Source organism: Charadrius vociferus, unplaced genomic scaffold, assembly GCF_000708025.1.
Source record: "Charadrius vociferus isolate BGI_N301 unplaced genomic scaffold, ASM70802v2 scaffold1677, whole genome shotgun sequence".
Classification (NCBI taxonomy): Eukaryota; Metazoa; Chordata; class Aves; order Charadriiformes; family Charadriidae; genus Charadrius; species Charadrius vociferus.
In genome coordinates this window covers 135878-154600 of record NW_009649298.1, presented here as the reverse complement: position 1 = coordinate 154600, position 18723 = coordinate 135878, and the positions used below count along the sequence as shown (strand labels likewise).

The following is an 18723-nucleotide window of genomic DNA, read 5'->3' as shown; positions in this document are numbered from 1 at the left end:
AAGTTTCTAAGCACTAAGCTGGTGAAAGACACTAGATGAAGACATGGGACAAAATCTGCTCATGTGCTTAACGAGCTCTCGATGGGAGTGGACTCTTCTGAAAGCACTGTGAGAATTTTTTCTTCATTACTACAGACAGTTCACCTCAACACCTGGTGCCTTACGTTTTCTCACACTTTCAACATATTAATAAAAGAAAAGTTTTTAGAAGAGACCTGCTATTTCTGAAACATTGGTGGACACCTTATCAAAACTTTACAAGAAAGAATTTACCAGATACAGATTATACACTTTCTATCAAATATGTTAATTTAATTGCAATTCAAAGTTTAGCAATCTATTTTTCCTCTTACATACTAGCATGTTTAGAGTAGATTTGCTTTTAAAAACACATTAAAATGTTGATTCAGTGCACCTTTCCTGAACTGGAACTACCATTCAAATGTTATGCAGCTTCACTTCAGTAAAACATTATTTTCAACTAAAAAGAAGTGTCAATTTTCATTTCATAATAAAGTAAAATGTAGAATTGAAGAAGCCTGTTTATTTTTTTCACTCTCTGTGAACGTTTATATCACCAGGAACTATAGCAAGCAAAGATATTTTATCAACAAGAATATATTTTGCCTTTCAGTTCAGAAATGAAAAGACCACCATTTCCAGCAAAGCTTTCTCTAGTAATAACTGCCCGCACCCCCTCCCGTCCAGCACGTCTCCCATGACCCACCCACACCTCCAGTCCAAGGAGTCCACATTTTCCTCTTGACAACATAAACACAAAAAACTCTTCCTTTTGAAACCTCACCTGTCCAATGTGCTATTTACTGTACGTAAACAGCTGCCAGAGAAAATAATCCTTTGCTTTGACAGTGATGAGTCACTGATACCAGGCTATCAATTCATTTCTACATAAACGCTTTACTTAAACCTTTGATCTACTGCTCATAATACATTTCTGCTCAAAAAAAGCACCCCTGCTCCTGGATATAGATAAATTAAAAATTAATACATTTCAGTTGACAAATCCAATGATATAATTAAGCCAGGACAAAGAAAAAACAATTTTCTGTTTACTGAAATGACTTCAAAAAAAAAGTATACTGGTTTTGAAGGGCTTCCATGACTAAGCCTGTAACCTAGAAGAGCTATATTTGATCTTTAGATTTATATACTGAAACGCAAAAAATACAGAAATCATTTTCCTTATTTTGAGATAATAGCAAACTATTCAGAAGAAAAAATGGTTAGTTTTCAGCTCAAAAGTATAAACAGTTGGTATAGGCTATGCATATTACACAAATATATTTCAGTGATGAAAGGTTCAGGGCAGGAAACACAATTACAAATTATATTCAGTATAATCAAGTATATTTTTTATATATATGTTTTCAAATTAATGATCAACCTGCAGATCACTGAGTGTCCATAAGCCTCTTCATGCACTTTTGCTGCTCACTTTTCTTACTTCTTATTAAACATACAGAGAGCACTAATCTGGCAGAGGTTCACGCCAGAAAAGTATTATGAAAGGAAACACATTTTTGACGTGCACACTGGGAAGTATGATATGAAAGGGATCATTACACCGACTTAAGCATACTTGTATAATAATAGCCCCAAACCAAGGAAGAAATGAATATGTAATGACAAAAAAATTATTTAGGAAGGATTTAAATGTGAAAAGAATTTTTTGTGCTCCATTGCACATGGCAAAACATTATCACGATGTCTTAGCTCTACTCCACCCATTTGCCCTCATGCAGCAAATACCTGGAGGGCACCAGATTTCCACTCCCATTGGCAATTTAGATTGGCACATATCATTTAGTTTGGTCAGGACATACTAAACTGACTTTCCTCCAAACGAGAGAGAAAAAGAATTAAAGCTCTTCCTAGGAGGTGGGGACTACCACTGAAACACCCAACTGCCTTCCCTATATAAAGCTTCAACTGTCCCCTGCGCTGCCTTGCTCTGCGTTGCGTGCTTCACAAAACAGGGCGCCTCCAGCACCATGGCCCTTTCCGTGCGCACAAGTGGTGGATCCCGGCAACTCTCTTCTCGGAGTGGGCTTGGCGGGGGATCTCTGAGAATGTCTAGTTCTAGCGGTGGAGGAGGCTTTGGTGGCAGTGGACTGGGGTTTGGTGGTGGATCTGGCGGAGGTTTTGGCACTGCTTCTATGCTTGGTGCGGGCTCTGGCTTCAGTGGGGGTTTTGGGAGCAGTTTAAGTAGTGGCTTTGGTGGAGGCTTTGGTAGCGGGTTAGGAGGTAGCTATGGAAGTAGCTTAGGTGGTGGCTTTGGTGGAGGCTTAGGAAGTGGTTTTGGCAGCAGCCCAGGCACTGGTTTTGGAGGTGGCTTTGGAAGTGGCTCAGGATCTGGTTTTGGAGGTGGCTTTGGCAGTGGCTCAGGATCTGGTTTTGGAGGTGGTTTTGGCACTGCTGGTGTTGGGGATGGTGGCCTTCTTTCTGGCTCAAAAAAAGAAACTATGCAGAACCTCAATGACCGTCTGGCTGCCTATCTGGACAAAGTACGATCTCTGGAAGATGCCAATACTGAGTTGGAGCGCAAAATCCGCGAGTGGTATGAGAAAAACGGCCCTGGCACTGGTATCCCTGGATCTGGGAATGACTACAGTAAATACTATCCTATAATTGAAGATCTTCGAAACAAGGTAGCAAAGCAATGTACTTAACATATCTTTACATTTGTGATTCATCTCATAATATTCTGGATAAAAATAACAAATTCCTTTCAGAAACCAAGAACAAATTTATTCTACAGTACCAATGCTTGTAATAACCTCTGTCACGTTGCATTGGTATCATGTGTTGAATTCTTCTTGTATATTAATGGCAGTTCTGTAGCCCTATATGCAATGTTGTGTGACTTGGTCTAATTAGAATAAACGATAAGGCAGTGATGGAATCCAGTTCTATAAACTCTTGCAGATTACAAAGTTTGAATTTTAATAAGTTTCATATTTCTTATATCATGAATTCAATTCCTGAAATAGACAGAGCACTTGGCAAGGTCAGAGATTATAAACCATCTAGTCACAGAATGCAAACTGGTATTCTACCATTAGGTGAAGCGTGCCGATTTGCAGAAGCTGAAAACCTGTCCTCTATATTATCATTATACAAGAATTTCATTATTCAATTATACAAAAGTCTAACAAATGACATCTCATATTATAATTGCATTTAGGATTAAAGTTATGTAAATAGCATTTGGCCATAAGATCATTCTCTGAACATTGTATTCCAGATCATTAATGCAACGATCGACAATGCAAGAATCATTTTGCAGATCGATAACGCCAGACTGGCTGCTGATGATTTCAGACTGAAGTAAGTAGATCTTAATATTACAAAAACTCTTACTAATATTTTAAGGAAAAAAATATTTTGTATTCAAAACTCTCTTTCACTTCACATAATTATTAAACAGTATTATCATAACTCTGTGTATTAAGATTTCATAGTGAAAGCTATGTAAGTAGATAGTAATAGCTTGCATTTGACTTCATTAGCCACATAAAAAATCATATTTAATTACTTTCTTTACAGATATGAGAATGAAGTGGCTCTTCGCCAGAGTGTGGAAGCTGACATCAACGGTCTGCGCAGAGTTCTTGATGAGCTGACATTGACAAGAGCTGATATGGAGATGCAGATTGAAAGCCTGAATGAAGAACTGGCTTATCTCAAGAAGAATCATGAAGAGGTACTTTTTTTTTTCTTTGTGATTTCATAATAAGGCAGATGGAATTGTGAAATATCAAGTCATACCCTTATTTATGCCAGTGGGAGTTCCTTAGTTTCGTTATTTGTTTTCTTTGCTTCTTGTTGAAACAGAATTGATATCACACATATTTCTTTATATATGTTTTTGGTAGAACCATTTTGCCTTTTATTAACAGAAACGTTTATTCATTTTAAATCTCTGCAGGAGCTTCAGGGTATCCAAAGCAGTGCAGTTGGTGAAGTCAGCGTTGAAATGGATGCTGCTCCAGGAACGGACCTGACCAAGCTTTTGAATGACATGAGGGGACAGTATGAAGTCATTGCTGAGCAAAATCGTAAAGAGGCTGAAGCATGGTTCAATGAAAAAGTAAAAACCAGAGACAGAAAATTAAGCGAAATGCATGTAAAAAGGAGTTAAATATTTGTAACAGTAAAATTACATTCTATTCTTCCTTGTCATTTCAGAGCGGGGAGCTGAAAAGGGAAATTTCCACCAATACTGAGCAGCTTCAGTCAGGAAAGAGCGAGATCACAGATTTAAAACGGACTCTCCAGAGCTTGGAAATTGAACTACAATCTCAGCTTGCCATGGTATGTTCTAAGGAAGCTGCTAACTAGTCAGAGTAAAATTCCCAACTTCAAAAACGTTGTTAGATCTTATACTGTTCAATAGCATTTAAGATTTGACTTTATTTCCTATTAAATCCTGCATTCCTTTTGTTCCTAAATTGCAGTAATATATACAATTGGATTGCAAGTAGGATGTTATAAAGCAGATGAACTTTTATGTTCACATTCCGCAAAGCATCAAAGGACAGTTTTCAAACCGGTATTTCAAGAAAAGAAATAAAAACCTCTAAGTAATGAGGCTATACTTACTCCCATTAAACTATTGCAGTTGGTTTTGTCTTTGTAAAGAAATCTTTTTTTCCTCAATCAGAGATTATTTAATATCCTTCTTACACAGAAAAAATCCCTTGAAGACACTTTAGCAGAAACGGAAGGAGGTTACTGTGCTCAGCTTTCACAAATGCAACTTCAGATTGGGAATCTGGAGTCTCAGCTGTTTCAGGTCAGGGCTGATATGGAGCGCCAGAATGCAGAGTATCAACAGCTTCTAGACATCAAGACTCGTCTGGAAATGGAGATTGAAACCTATCGTCGCTTGCTGGATGGCGAGTTTGTGTAAGTAACTAATTTACATAAAGTATCTCCTTTGTTTTCTGTAGCAATAGCCCTTCCAGAAAAAAAGAGGTAAAAACAAGTGGTACATTCACCAAAAGACCATATGGCCCATACCATGATCCTGAAACACTACAGATAGGCTCTACGTGAGGAGGATGAACCATCTGCTCAGTATTTAATTAAATTTCTCCTGATCCTGACAAACGTTCGGCAATATTGCATGTCTCTGATTCCCTTTTAGGAGCGCAGGACAGGGAGTTACATTTGAAAGCTCGTCCTTGACGGGGTCCAAATCACAGACACAATCACTGGATTCTTCTCAGGGTAGGTAGAACTTGAATCAATAAAATTTTGTTTCTAAAGTCATTCTTAGAAATAAAATAATACATGCTATTCTGTTTAACTACATCCTAGAGTTCATCACAAGAAGCAGCCAATTTGAAAGGAAAGATGTAACTGTTCATGTACGCATGCTGCTCTGTTTTATAATTTTTAACACTATTAATATTTTTTGGTTTGTTTATGATGTTTAGATCCTACCAAAACTAGAAAGATCAAGACAATTGTAGAAGAAGTGGTAGATGGAAAAGTTGTTGCATCCCATGTTAAGGAAGTTGAAGAGAAGATATAAGGCGCGATCTGATACTGCAAAGGATCCGTTCACTCCATGTTTCTTTCAAAGCCAAAATGGATAAATCATTTTGTTCTTTTGTAAGAAGTGATAAAAATAGATTGGCTTTTTACTAAGTTTCTTTTACACCAAACAAATCCTGCACTTTAATTCTTAGCAGTCATGCAATATATTTTCTGCTTCAGCCTATTGGTATTACATGTATTATTTTCATGGTGTTCTTTAAATATATCATCAATTTTTTGTTCAATAGCTAGAAAAATGGTGCACACATTAGGCATTTAACTGGATATGCTTTTTTATAATTTTTAGTAATTAAAAATAATTTTGCTATTCTAACCTCATTTTCCAGTATTCTTGATTAATAAAAAAGATTCGGCAAGCTTTAAGATATTAGTTTCCCTTTATTCTTCATTTCGGACTGCTGCTCCTGATCCATATTTCCCATTTTGTTGGGTGTCTTGCTTTACCATACGCTATGTGTGTGGTATGGTATTCCCCATTCATTTAAAGAAATTAATCCAACGATAGAACACATACATATTAAAAAAACTGTTTAAATGTGGGATTAAACGAATGCTTGGTAACTTTTAATTTAAAGCTATCAATTTAAGGGATAAATTCGTGCAAACAGCACAATATCTTGCAGAGACCGCAGCTACAGCGGGGCAGGGATGGCAGCGGTGTGCCATGGCCCGCAGTGCCACCTGGTGGGAGCACGGGATGGGCTTGCGAATTCCGACTTTGGCTTCCGGACAACCAACTCGGATGAACTAGTTAGAGGAATCTCATCCAGAACAGAATGATGAACCAAAATACAATCCCCTTACCGTTCACACCTACGTCTTTGTTCTTGAGCCAAACTGTTGACGATTTTTGTGTGAGTCTCAGATAAGACTAGGAAGGGATTGTGACCTCCTACATGTATATTACTGGATCTCTAGAACACAAACATTCTGTACATTCTATCACATCCCTTGAACACCTGACCCAAAACAAAAGTTTAATGGGAGCATAGATTTCGTACTGTGCTTCCATTCTGCCCTTTGGAAAACCCACTACTAACATTTTTTCTCCTTCCTGCTTGGAACCAATAAAAACAATAATCAAAGAACTAAATCAGCTTGGTAGAATTGCAGCATCTAAAATCCAGTCAGTTAAAGAAAAAGCACTGTGATAAATGTCGCAAAGAAATAGAAGAATCTTCTATATATGCCAGTACAAAGATGGAAGAACTTGAAAACCTCTTGAGTAAAGGCACCGTCTTCAACAGTTTAAGGAAGCAATTTCTTTTCTAAAAGCATGGAACACAAGTGTCTCTTTTTTCCCCCCTTTAAAAGCCGTAATGATAAATAAATGAAAAGAATCTTACTACGTACAATGTATTCCAGTATTTTTTACCGTTGCAGACTACATTTTTTAATTAAAATAATTACAATATTAATTAAAATAATGATATCAGAAACAGACAAATTGAGGTTGTTTATGTAGCTGGGTATGACTATCAAGACTACCATTCTAAAGGTTAAGATTATAGACTGAAGGAAATTTTTTCTCTTCCTAAGACAGGAGAGCATTCATCATCCTTCTTCCTTATCCATAATTTTTTTCTCATATGTGAAAAACCTGACACCATATTATCTTCCCCATTATTGACAGCATCTCCATTTTGAAGAGAAAACCATCTCCTTTGTCTTCTCCTTCCAAAGGCACATACACTTTCAGAATAATTATATACAAAGAAATATGAAATAATGTACATACCTCAAGGACTGCAACTGTGACTGCTGTGAAATCATTATTCCCTACACCATTCAATGAAAATTTCCACTGAATAATTATGTAATTTACCTACACACATTAATCCTGAATTTAACATTATGATCTAAAAGATGACTGAGATTTGTGTAGGGTGCAGTTTTGATGTATGCAAAATCTAGAAACCATGCTAGCTACTGTCTTGCAAGAAAGCACCAACGGTAAACCAGAGCAGGTTGCACTCACTCTACGTTAGTATACTGTATCACAGACTCTAAATAATTGACGCACAGTATCTGAACTGTAAAGTTAACTAAAATCTAACGTCTGTAATAAAATACGAACATTGAAAGCAGCTAGAATTCAAAATTACATAAATCCTAGTAAAGATACAATTGCTTACACCTGCCTACCTTTAGCCTTCAGGGACCTTGTAGCCAGATGTTCCATTTACACCTGAAAAAAGGTGGGAAAAGAAAGCATCAGTGCAAATTTTGTTTTTTAAAAGCTTTTTAAAATTGTATCAACTGGCAAATGTTTAGCTCCTGGTAATATGAAGATTAAGCCATAGATGCTTGTTGATGTATAAAGTTTGGTTTGTGGGACTAAATCCAAAATCCCTGCAGACCTCTCTATTGTATTTCAAACTTACACATTTCAGGATTCATTTCTGGACACTAGACAGCCTTGACTCTGCCTGATGTCAACAGAGAACATTCTGAGTCCCAGAAAACCGAAAGCAAACTGTAAACAATCAGTATTGCAATGCAAGGAAAAAAGGAAGATTTTAAATTACATTTCAAGTTCTTATTTGCTAAAATATATCGGCTCTTCCTATTAATGCTTACACTGTCCTAAGGTGAGTCACCTTATGCTTGTTTGATGGATTCCTAATGTTTTCATTATGTGACTCTTCCCACACCATCAATGAAAAACATTGAATATTTTGGTTTTAAAACTACATAAAACTAGAATAATTAAGACACTTGTAGAAAAGATAGTGGACAACAAAACATTCTCATCTCAGTCCAGGTCAGCTAAAAAACAGCCAGCTAAGAAAAATAAACTCAGAACACAGGATCCTTTCATGCACGCCAGCGGACAGCGCCAAGAACAAGGAAGCCTTATGCACACAAGGAGACTTTTAAGTGGTGTAATACTTTGACTTCTAAAAAGATGAGTGTCTTGTAAAAGCTTACAGCCTTTTTTTTTCTCTCCTTTTACTGATGTATATTCTTATTTCGAGCCTAAAAATGCATTCTACTTAGTGAATGTTTATTTTTTACTGTTTTTTTTACTAAATACCTGGTATTGCCCATTACTGAGAAAACTTTGAAAAATAGGTAAGAGCTGTTCTTAGCAGACAAGATCATTGGGATCATACAGTAGCTACAGTGAGCCAGGAAATGAAGAATTATTAGCAAAAAACATAGCACAGCCTATAGCACAGACTTCTACCTCCCTGGTAGGAGTCAGTAAAGTTGTAAGAATCTTACATATCTGATAGCCTGTGAACGGAACACTGACACATGGCAGAGGTACTGCAAACCCCTTCAGAGACAAACCAGACTCTTTTTCTGACAGCACTTAGCTATATTTGAAGTATTAATTTGCCAGAACTTTGTACTCCGCTGAAGGGAAGCTGACCCCCTCGCCACAAGGTGCACAAGCATTATTTACCCCTCATAGGGCTGGTTCCTCTCCCTCTTTTTGTGTCACTGCTCAGAGAAACACCCACATGTTGGGTGCGAGAATGTCCAGGAGCCCAGCTCGTTTTCAAAGTGGGACAGTCATCAACACCAGGTCAGGTCAGACACCTGAGACTTTGCCTTGCTGAGTCCTGAAAACCTTCAAGGAAATCCTGCACCATCCCTAAACAACCGGCTCCAGTGCTGCACAGTGTCCGGTGCAGGCGCATTCCGGCAGCACTGCCACCAGTACAGGTGCACTGCCGGGAAGGTCTTCCCCTCCCTTCCCCTCGGCCATTGCACTCTCATGCTGTGCACCTGTCATTTTGTCCTTTGCATCTCTTAACCTCACAATTTTTGAGGTTACAAAAAATGCATTATAGTGTAACAGAAACGTGAAGACATTGCATATATTCATTTCAGCACCTAATTCGGCTATCATTATTTTAATCGCTGCAACAGCGACAGATCCTTGCTTCACGAAACGCGCTCTTCGAGAAGATTGGAAGCCTCTGACCTTCCAGTGCTTCCTCGGAAATGCAGCTCTGCAGCTTTAAAGCCGGGCGGCAGGTCGGCTCGGGCTGCTCTCGCCGCTCGCACTGCACCAGCCCGCTCATCCTATCAATACGGCGCGGCGGGCCAAGGTGGAGGATGGGAGGAGAATGGAACTGTCCCAGCTCCTCAATGAGATCAGGGCAAAGTATGAAACGCTCATCACCAGAAATCAGATAAAGACCGTCATCTCAGCAAGGACCCAGGTAATGACTTCATACAGACATACACCTTCCCGAGTAAGGAGACAAGCCCTCTCTATACAATTCCTCCCTCAGCCTCTATGAGGTACAGTATTTCCTTTTCAATGCAGCGTATTCTTGGGGAAGGGATTTTGCTTTTACTGCAGTGAGATGTGAACTAGAAGATACGAAAATAGATTTTCTTGAGGGTATGAAATTCACACTAAAAGAATGCCGTGTAATTCATCCGGATGTTTTTCTGTACCAGCAACAGTGATATTGTTGTGATTTAAAAAAATGATGACATATGCTGTAACGTGGTAACCTCTAGCACCATTTAGTTATCCCAGAGGAAAAGAGAATCTTGAAAATCAAAGGCTATGTAAAGAATCCATTTATATACAGAAAGCTTTATAATTTTTAGCACCTATACTAAAGAAAATTGTACCTTTTCAGGACTATTTTATGTTGTTCACAGTAAAAACTGTGTCATACTCTTCAGCAAATATAATTTGTTCTTTCATACAGATTGATTGAATGTTATCAACCACAATGCTACTATTATAGATTTACATACAAAACATCTCTAAAACCCAATTGAACTTTGAAATAAAATGGCAAAACAATTTTCAGCCTTCAAATGTCAAGACATTCAGGGTGAAAATTAGGAATTCTATCACCCTGTTGTACTTCTTCAGTATTGCAGAAATTCTGGAGGGTTTTTTTAACCACAGGCCAGACTGCTGCTGTAACCCAGCTCATGTGCACGGGAATCCAGTGACACACAGCAGCTCTAAACCCAAGAGTTAAGCCGAGTTTATATTTGTGTTTGGCACAAAGCAGCCGATGTGTACTGATATACTCCTGTCACATCAATCCTGCAGTATCCAGGAAAAAAAGGATAAGCAAAGAATACTGAGTCTTCACTCGTGGATTAGCCAAATCTAGATTTTTCATCAAAACGATGGCACGGTAACATTACAATAGGTCAGTATGTTACAGGCAAAAAAAAAAGGAACTCGATGTTTTTTCTAAGAATAAGCATCAGCCTTAAGGGTGTCCAAGTATCTCAAATAATATTTTAGATCAGGATTAAGCTTAGAATAGGCACTTCTGGGTTGTCACATTTAACATGGGTGACAGCATATACTCAGAGAACATGCCATTTTTTTCCTTCCTGTGATAGGTAAATCTTAAATAACCCATCCTTAGAGGACAAAGAAAAGTTGTAGATTTGGATAAAGATGCAATTCATATTTAAATGAGTGGAGGTATTTGCTCTCAAATGACCATCTGAAATGTAGTCAGTGACTCGAACAGGCAAAAATATAGTAACAATAATTGTCAATTGTGATACATTCATGCAACCACTCTCCAAAAAGTTGTTCTTAGAAATCAAAAATACATGCCTGACCAATTTAATGGCCTTCTATGAAGGGGTTACAGTGGTAGTGGACAAGGGAAGAGCAACTGATGTCATCTACCTGGACTTCTGCAAAGCATTTGACACTGTCCCACGCAATAGTCTGGTCTCTAAATTGGAGAGACATGGATTCAACAGATGGACCACTCGGTGGATAAAGAACTAGCTGGATGGTCACACTCGAAGAGTTGTGGTCAACGGCTTGATGCCCAAGTGGAGACCAGTTACGAGTGGTGTTCCTCAGGGGTCGGTATTGGGACCAGTGCTGTTCAACATCTTTGTTGGTGACATGGGCAGTGGGATCGAGTGCACCCTCAGTAAGTTTGCCCATGATACCAAGCTGTGTGGCGAGGGACCTGGACAGGCTGGAAAGGTGGGCCCATGCCAACCTCATGAAGTTCAACAAGGCCAAGTGCAAGGTCCCGCATCTGGGTAAGGGCAATCCCAAGCACAAATCCAGGCTCGGCAGAGAATGGATCAAGAGCAGTCCTGAGGAGAACAACCTGGGCGTACTGATGGATGAGAAGCTCAACATGAGCCGGCAATGTGCAATCGCAGCCCAGAAAGCCAGCTGCACCCCGGGCTGCATCAGAAGTGTGGCCAGCAGGGCAAGGGGGGGGATTCTGCCCCTCTGCTCTGATGAGAACCCACCTGGAGTACTGCATCTAGCTCAGTAGCCCCCAACATACTAAGACGTGGACCTGTTGGAGCAGGGCCAGATGAGGCCACAAAGATGATCCGAGGGCTGGAGCACATCTCCTATGAGGAGAGGCTGAGAGAGTTGGGGTTGTTCAGCCTGGAGAAGAGAAGGCTCTGCAGAGACCTTATAGCCCCTTCCAGTCCCTAAAGGGGGCCTACAGGAGAGTTGGGAAAGGGCTTTTTACAAGGGCATGGAGTGATAGGACCAGAGGGAATGGCTTCAAACTGGAAGAGGGGAGATTTAGATTAAACATTAGGAAGAAATTTTTCACTCTGAGCATGGTGAGCCCCTGCCACAGGTTGCCCCGAGAAGCTGTGGCTGCCCCATCCCTGGAGGTGTTCAAGGCCAGGTCGGACGGGGCTTGGAGCAACCTGGGCTGGCGGGAGGTGTCCCTGCCCAGGGCAGGCGGGGTGGGATTAGATCATCTTCAAGGTCCCTTCCAACCTAAACCATTCTATGATTCTATAAGCAAAGAATCTTATTCAAACCTGGAAGCTTGAACTACCTGCAATTCCTCTAATTTCCATGAAGTTAAGCCCATTTACTCCAGAGGTGAGCAAGATCTAAATACAACTGGTTCATTTGTATGGGAATTCCTTTACAACAAACGCATTAGGGATTAAGATGTGGTGAACCACTTCCCATTAAACACAGCAGGGTAAGGGCTTGCTGTCTACACGGTACATAAAATATTAACTCATCACTGTTAACTTTAACAAATTTGTATGACTCTCAAAAAGTTCCAACTAGGGAGTTTTATGTATCAGTTTTGTTTTCTTTTTTTGAATTTTTTTTGTTTTTTTTTTTATATCCCCTGTAGCTAGAAGCAGCTACGATTAAAAGAATGGACAAAGATGCTGAAGCATTAAAGGCAGCCAGAGCAGAACTCTGTGAAGCAAGACGGCAGTGGCACCACATGCAGATTGAAATTGAATCTCTCCACGCTGTGGTAAGCATCATAAATTGAAACTCAAGATGTCCTGGAAAAAATAAATCTTTTTCTTGATGTAAACTATTCCACAATTCAGTTTATGTAAGAATCACACCCGCTATACAGCTGAAGCACAACACCCACAGAAATGCATAGCTTTGTGGTAGATTTTCAATTCGTCCCACAGCACTAACCAACAAGCAATAACCCCGTCATTTGCTCACAGTTTAGAGTACTGTGTGTTTCGATTCAGGATCTGCCATTCAATATACATGTGTTTTCATGTTTTCACACCTGCCAAACATAAATGTGCATGATACTCCCTCATCAAGTTCCCAGGTATTCTCCCTAACCAATCCACATCAGGTTTATAACTTTTTTTGAATGCATGGACCAAATTTATCAATTAATTCATGATAAAATATGTCAGCAATTAACTGAATTCAGTAATACAGATAAGCTACAAGAGCACACAGACTACTCAGTTTCCATACAATACTGAGGTGGAGATCACGTTAACCATACAGGTAAGATCAGAGATCTGTAAGCTCAATGGTAGTGGATTGCTGGTATAACTGAAGGCTACATATTTTTATCCTATCTTAAATTATTACAGATTTTGCTGGAAAATTTCTCAGCAAAAGTATTCTCTTGGAAGCTTTACTGCTGCTCCTAAAGAATATTCTTAAAAGAAATGATGTAAAAATACACCAATTGTTAATGAAAAGTATGTGTAACATCTTTACACATATACTTTCCAAACAGGAAAAGGGTTTGGAACGTTCATTGCGTGCCACCGAGCAGCAGTACCACATGCAACTACAGAATTTAGAAGCTGAGATTGAATGCTTAGAGAAAGAGCTACTGGATGTGAGAAGAGGTATCGAGAAACAGCTTCAAGAGCATGAGATTCTCCTGAACACGAGGATGAAACTGGAGGAGGAGATCGCAACATATCGCAGTCTACTCGAGCAAGAAGAGAACAGGTACTTGTTTAGAGAAAGAGTACTCAAATTTATCTTCCATTGCAGAACTCTGATTGAAATAATCATCAGAATTGTAAATACGTGAACCAAACATTAAAAAATTACAGTATAAAATCCTTAGAAATGGTTTCATTTTAACTTCGCTGATTCTGCACTTTCTGGAACTCGGAGTATCTCCATGATACATTGCAGACAATAGCACGCTTACTGCATCCTCACTCCAGGCACTGCACGTTGATGCAGACTTTGTTCGCCACCAGCTGCCTGGCGCGGGCTTGGTGTGTCTCAGACCACTGCTGAAGCAAGTCCACAGGCGTGAAGTTCTGGGAGGGGAGGTCACATCCCGTGGCAGATGGCCGTTTGCACGTGGGGCTCACAGGACTCCATATTGCTCCGAGTGTGTTAAGGCACACGTTTGGGAGGGTCTACACATTAGGATGCTATTTAAGAACATGCCTTCCAGGGACATTTTGCCTTGGCTGTAACTCTTCATGTCTGCCCCTTCCCTGGTACACAAACACCAGTATTTTGAAATGCAGACAGGAGAGAGGCAGCTACACAAACGTAAGCAACAAGAATGATAAGAAAAAGGCAAAATATCATGTCTTGCACTCAGCACTGGTATCTTAACAAAACCAGCACCCAATTCTGAAATCTTTCATTGGAACGTTGCCTCCCTCAGTCCTTTCTACAGAAAATGGAGGATTTCGGTCCAGGAACCTCACACTTTCGCATAAGACGACTCCAGACAGTGGAGTCAGTTTCAGATTTAATGCTTTTAACTCTGTGAAGATACACACACTTTAGTATTAATGAAATTAAATAACTCTTGCTGGCACACAACAAACTGACTAAAAACTGTCCAAAGTTGCACAGACATTTTCAGTAACTTTCTTCGGTTCTATACTCAGAATGAGAAATCCTAACAAAAAGTTACTACAATCAAACAGAACTTCTCAGGGTTCTCATATTTTAAATTTTTGATAGGTGCTTATAAGAAAAGGTTTTGATTGAAGTAATTCAATATTATTAGATGACTGTAATATTTTTTTTTGCAGGTTTCGTTGCACTGTACCTGACCAGGAGGATGACAAAAAGCCCACCACTAGCAAGATTGCCTTTACGCTGCCTTCAGGTGAGCTTTTGGACACCTTCCCCTTAGGGGATTATGGCCCTCAAGGAGGTTCCTAACTACTGACAAATGACTGGATATTACAAAAGGATCTTCTTGCTATACAGGAGGAGGAAAAATAGCTCTAGGTCCTGTGTCCTGACCTCACTCTTCCACTAGCTGCATTTTCTTCTACAGATGGTGCAAAGAAGCGTGAAACTGAGAAGGTGGAACTGATCACAAAACAAGCAATCCTAGATGGAAATATTATGAAGGAAAGCGCTGAAGCTCATGGCACTGTACAGTAAGATAAACATGAATTTAACAAAATAGCAATTGAAAGTAAATGTTGGGCATTATGTTTCAGTAGCTCTGAGTCTTCCTTTATTTAGTATCTGTTATGTCACTCCCATAGAGCCAAGAAGCTCCAGAATAACAATGATAGTTCTTCAAGTTATATTGAATGGTGTGTTTTAACACTAAATTAATTTTTTAAGTTCTTCTTATTAGCATTTACTTCATAAGCTAACAATATCAAGATGATGCTTCTGAATTGTAATTTCTATTCCTGTCAAGAATGAAACTATTAATAATTCATTTGGTTAAGACTGAAAGCAAAAGAGCCCATACCATGCTTGCAAAGTCCCTCTGGGGCGTATTTATGTACATAAATTCAGGCTTGGCTGCTCTAACTTGCTATTTGGAAACTCCTACATTTCACCAATTACTACACAGGGAACAGAGAGCCTGGCTTCTAAGTGGGCATGTGAAAGTCTGTTCATGTGTTATTCACCTTAAATTACTTTAATAGTATTGGATTGCCTCATTCTTTTTTTTCCCCCTGCTGCTCTTCAGGTTCTTTTGTAGACTAGCATTTCACATTACATTTAAAACAAATCACAGTGTACCATGTCACCAACACTTAACTGTAATCAGCTGTGGAAAACATGTAGAAATTAGGATTAAAAATTAATGCCATCACATGGTCCACCATACACATTCCGTACTTGAAGCTTATTTTCACACACAAGCTTTGTCCATCTTACGCCGTCAGTCAGACCTGCCCATGGCTCCTCGGCTGGGTAAAGTTTACTCCACCTGAGTGAGGCTCCCAGAGTTACATGTTTAGATCTGGATCTTAGAGAATTAAATCAATAGGGTTTGGGTGCCTAAATATTATTGAATTAGCTGGGTTTTCAATTATCTGTATTTTATTTCTGCTTTTTTTTTTCTTTTTTTACTTTACTGTAGCTCTACATTCTGAGGTTTGGATCTGAACTAGATTTTTCTCCTCCCTATTTTGAAGGTTTTCAGATGCAGGAATTCAGTCCTGCCCACTATAGTACAGAGGTTTCTTGCAAAGTTTTTGAGCTTGAATTCCAAGCTTTCTCCTTGGAAACAAACTGCCTGCTGTGTTTGGAGCAGTGGTTTTGTATCCATGTCTACTTAAAAGTACAAAACCAAGAATATAATGAACCCTCACCCTTTATTTAGCTTTTTGGAGAATGAACCTGTGGGGAAAAAAAAAAAAAAGAAAATTCTAGTATCTCAGTACCCATCTAAAGTAGCTTGACACTTTATTATGCAATTTCTCTCTACATTTTAAAAGCAGTCCTGGAAATAGATATTCCATATTGCCTGAAGGATCATAAATACATTTGCTTTATTGTTTCAGGACAGAAAAAGTGGATGAAGTCATTAAAGAATGGGAAGGTTCTTTCTTTAAGGACAACCCTCGCTTAAGGAAAAAATCCGTTTCATTGCGCTTTGATCTCCACCTAGCAGCAACGGATGAAGTATGTTTACACACTAAAAAGAAAACTCTTCCCGACATTGAAGTCAGGCTGGTAATGAGGAGATCTTGCAGTATTCCTTCTATCAAACCTTAACCTACAGCAAATTAACCCAAAGTTCATCTCTAACAGGATCTCAAAATAAACTGTAGATGGACTTACACGGCCTGCTATCTCACTACAACCACAAAATCTTACTAAGTACTTTGATTAATACAATAAAAACACACAAGTCTTTTAAAAGGGAGAAGAGCAAGAGAGTTAAGATTCCAAGCAAGCTAACTTCTACTAGTTTTATACTCTGGGTGCAGCCCTTTAATTTTCTCATTATTGTTATTGTTTTGTAGAATTTCACCAAATATTAAAAAAATTAAACTATAACTTTATACTTTGACATATTCGCCTTTGTAGAAGAGAACTTGTTTTCTCTTTCTGGAAATGAGAACTGCATATTTCATTCTCTTAATTATTCAATGTTGCATACACATAATGACTAATGAAACCTTGTAATAATTTATATCACAACTGTCATACTTCTTGAAATATATTTTAAAATAACACTTTCTAACAGCAAAACTTACACACAAAGATGCTCATAAAACACAAACTATTAAAAAAGAATTTTCTTTTTAAAGTGGCTGGTATTTTTAAATTTTTTTTTTTTAGGCAACAACTGAGCAAAAATGTCTTTCCCTTACATAATCATACACACATTTTTTAAAAGTGTTGTTATAAACAAATATTTTAGCCATATTGTTCCACTGATTTTGAAGCGCTAATTTCCACTGAAAATCATTCTCTTATCATTCTCTTATTTGTCCACACATACCTGTACTACAACCTTCTTAGCCATAGCAAGTAAAATTATACCCTTTAATTGTTCAACTGTAAGGAGTCAGTCAATCATTTCAATGCTGGTATTTAATTTTGTGTATTATAACAATGTGAATTAAATTACCTTCAACAAATTCCTCTTCTGACAAATCTCACAGGTAAGTTATGCTCTTGATCTAGTACACATAACAAGTCACTATTACGCCAGGGTACAACTATTATAGCTTCAAATTAAATTGACAAAATAAGGGCTACGTATTCAAAGTAAAATTCTACCATACCCATTAAGCATCCCCCACTACTATTCAAAGTAGCTACGGGCAAATACAAAGTACAGTAGATGATATTGCATCTGCACACAGAAAACCACAGAAATACAAACTCAGACATACTTGTTTATAACATTACGAGACAAATTTCAAACAAAATTGTACTGAGATAGGAATGATTGTTTATGAGGATTTTTAAGAGGCATGAATGTCCCAAACTCAGTGAAATCTCTGGGACTGCGGGGGCTCAGAATTTAGAAAAAACACGTACAGTATTTGCTGGATTCACAGCAGCATGTAAAAGATTAAGTGTCAGTATTTGCCTTACTACTTACGGCATGTGTTACAAAAACTGATACTACAGTATCTTTCAGTGTTAAGTTATGCTTCTCTCTTTTGTTAATGGTAAGAACAATGCATTTATATTGCCCACAGTTCTATAACTACTGTATGAAGCTGGCTAATTATCATTAACCTTAATACTGATCTGGTGTTGTTAATACTTGAGTATTTGGCATCCTGAATGTATTAGCCTGCTCTAGCATTTTCACTATGCAGCTTTTTTTGTGCTTATACTCTGTACATTTTACAATACTTGAATTTAAACTTAAGTTTTAATTGCTTTAAGGCACTTTAAACAGGGATACAAATTTACCAAAGTAAATGATAGTACTACAATAAAAGAAGTATTAAAATGAGTTTGCCCATGCATATTTTGTGACTTTTAATGTGTATGCCTTAAAAGAAGTAACAGAACTATAAAATAAAAGGTGTAGATAAGATCTGTAGCACTGCAACCACGTGTTTTCGAAACTCTCTACTACAATTAGAAATACACAAATTCCCTGACACAAAGCTGACTTCGCCTTGCAATACAACCTCCATATTATTTTAGAAGAAAAAAATTACTGTGCCTCCATAGTAAACATTGCCTGT

General features: G+C 38.4%; 2 protein-coding genes across 3 annotated transcripts; both read left to right on the top strand.

Moving 5' to 3' along the window:
* Positions 1 to 2012: 2012 nt before the first annotated feature.
* Positions 2013 to 5560, top strand: LOC104290057 (keratin, type I cytoskeletal 12-like). Of its 2 annotated transcripts, XM_009889105.1 has the most exons (9): positions 2013 to 2340; positions 2422 to 2669; positions 3266 to 3348; positions 3568 to 3724; positions 3950 to 4111; positions 4210 to 4335; positions 4712 to 4923; positions 5171 to 5253; positions 5463 to 5560. In XM_009889105.1, exons 1-9 carry the CDS (start codon positions 2013 to 2015, stop codon positions 5558 to 5560), a joined length of 1497 nt encoding a protein of 498 aa, XP_009887407.1. The 2 variants fall into 2 exon arrangements, with proteins under 2 accessions (XP_009887407.1, XP_009887406.1); XM_009889104.1 differs by having other exon boundaries at positions 2013 to 2669.
* A 4108-nt stretch (positions 5561 to 9668) lies between these two features.
* KRT222 (keratin 222) lies at positions 9669 to 16780 on the top strand. Its single transcript, XM_009889106.1, has 6 exons — positions 9669 to 9764; positions 12684 to 12812; positions 13560 to 13780; positions 14839 to 14915; positions 15090 to 15195; positions 16567 to 16780. Exons 1-6 carry the CDS (start codon positions 9669 to 9671, stop codon positions 16778 to 16780), a joined length of 843 nt encoding a protein of 280 aa, XP_009887408.1.
* Positions 16781 to 18723: the final 1943 nt, after the last annotated feature.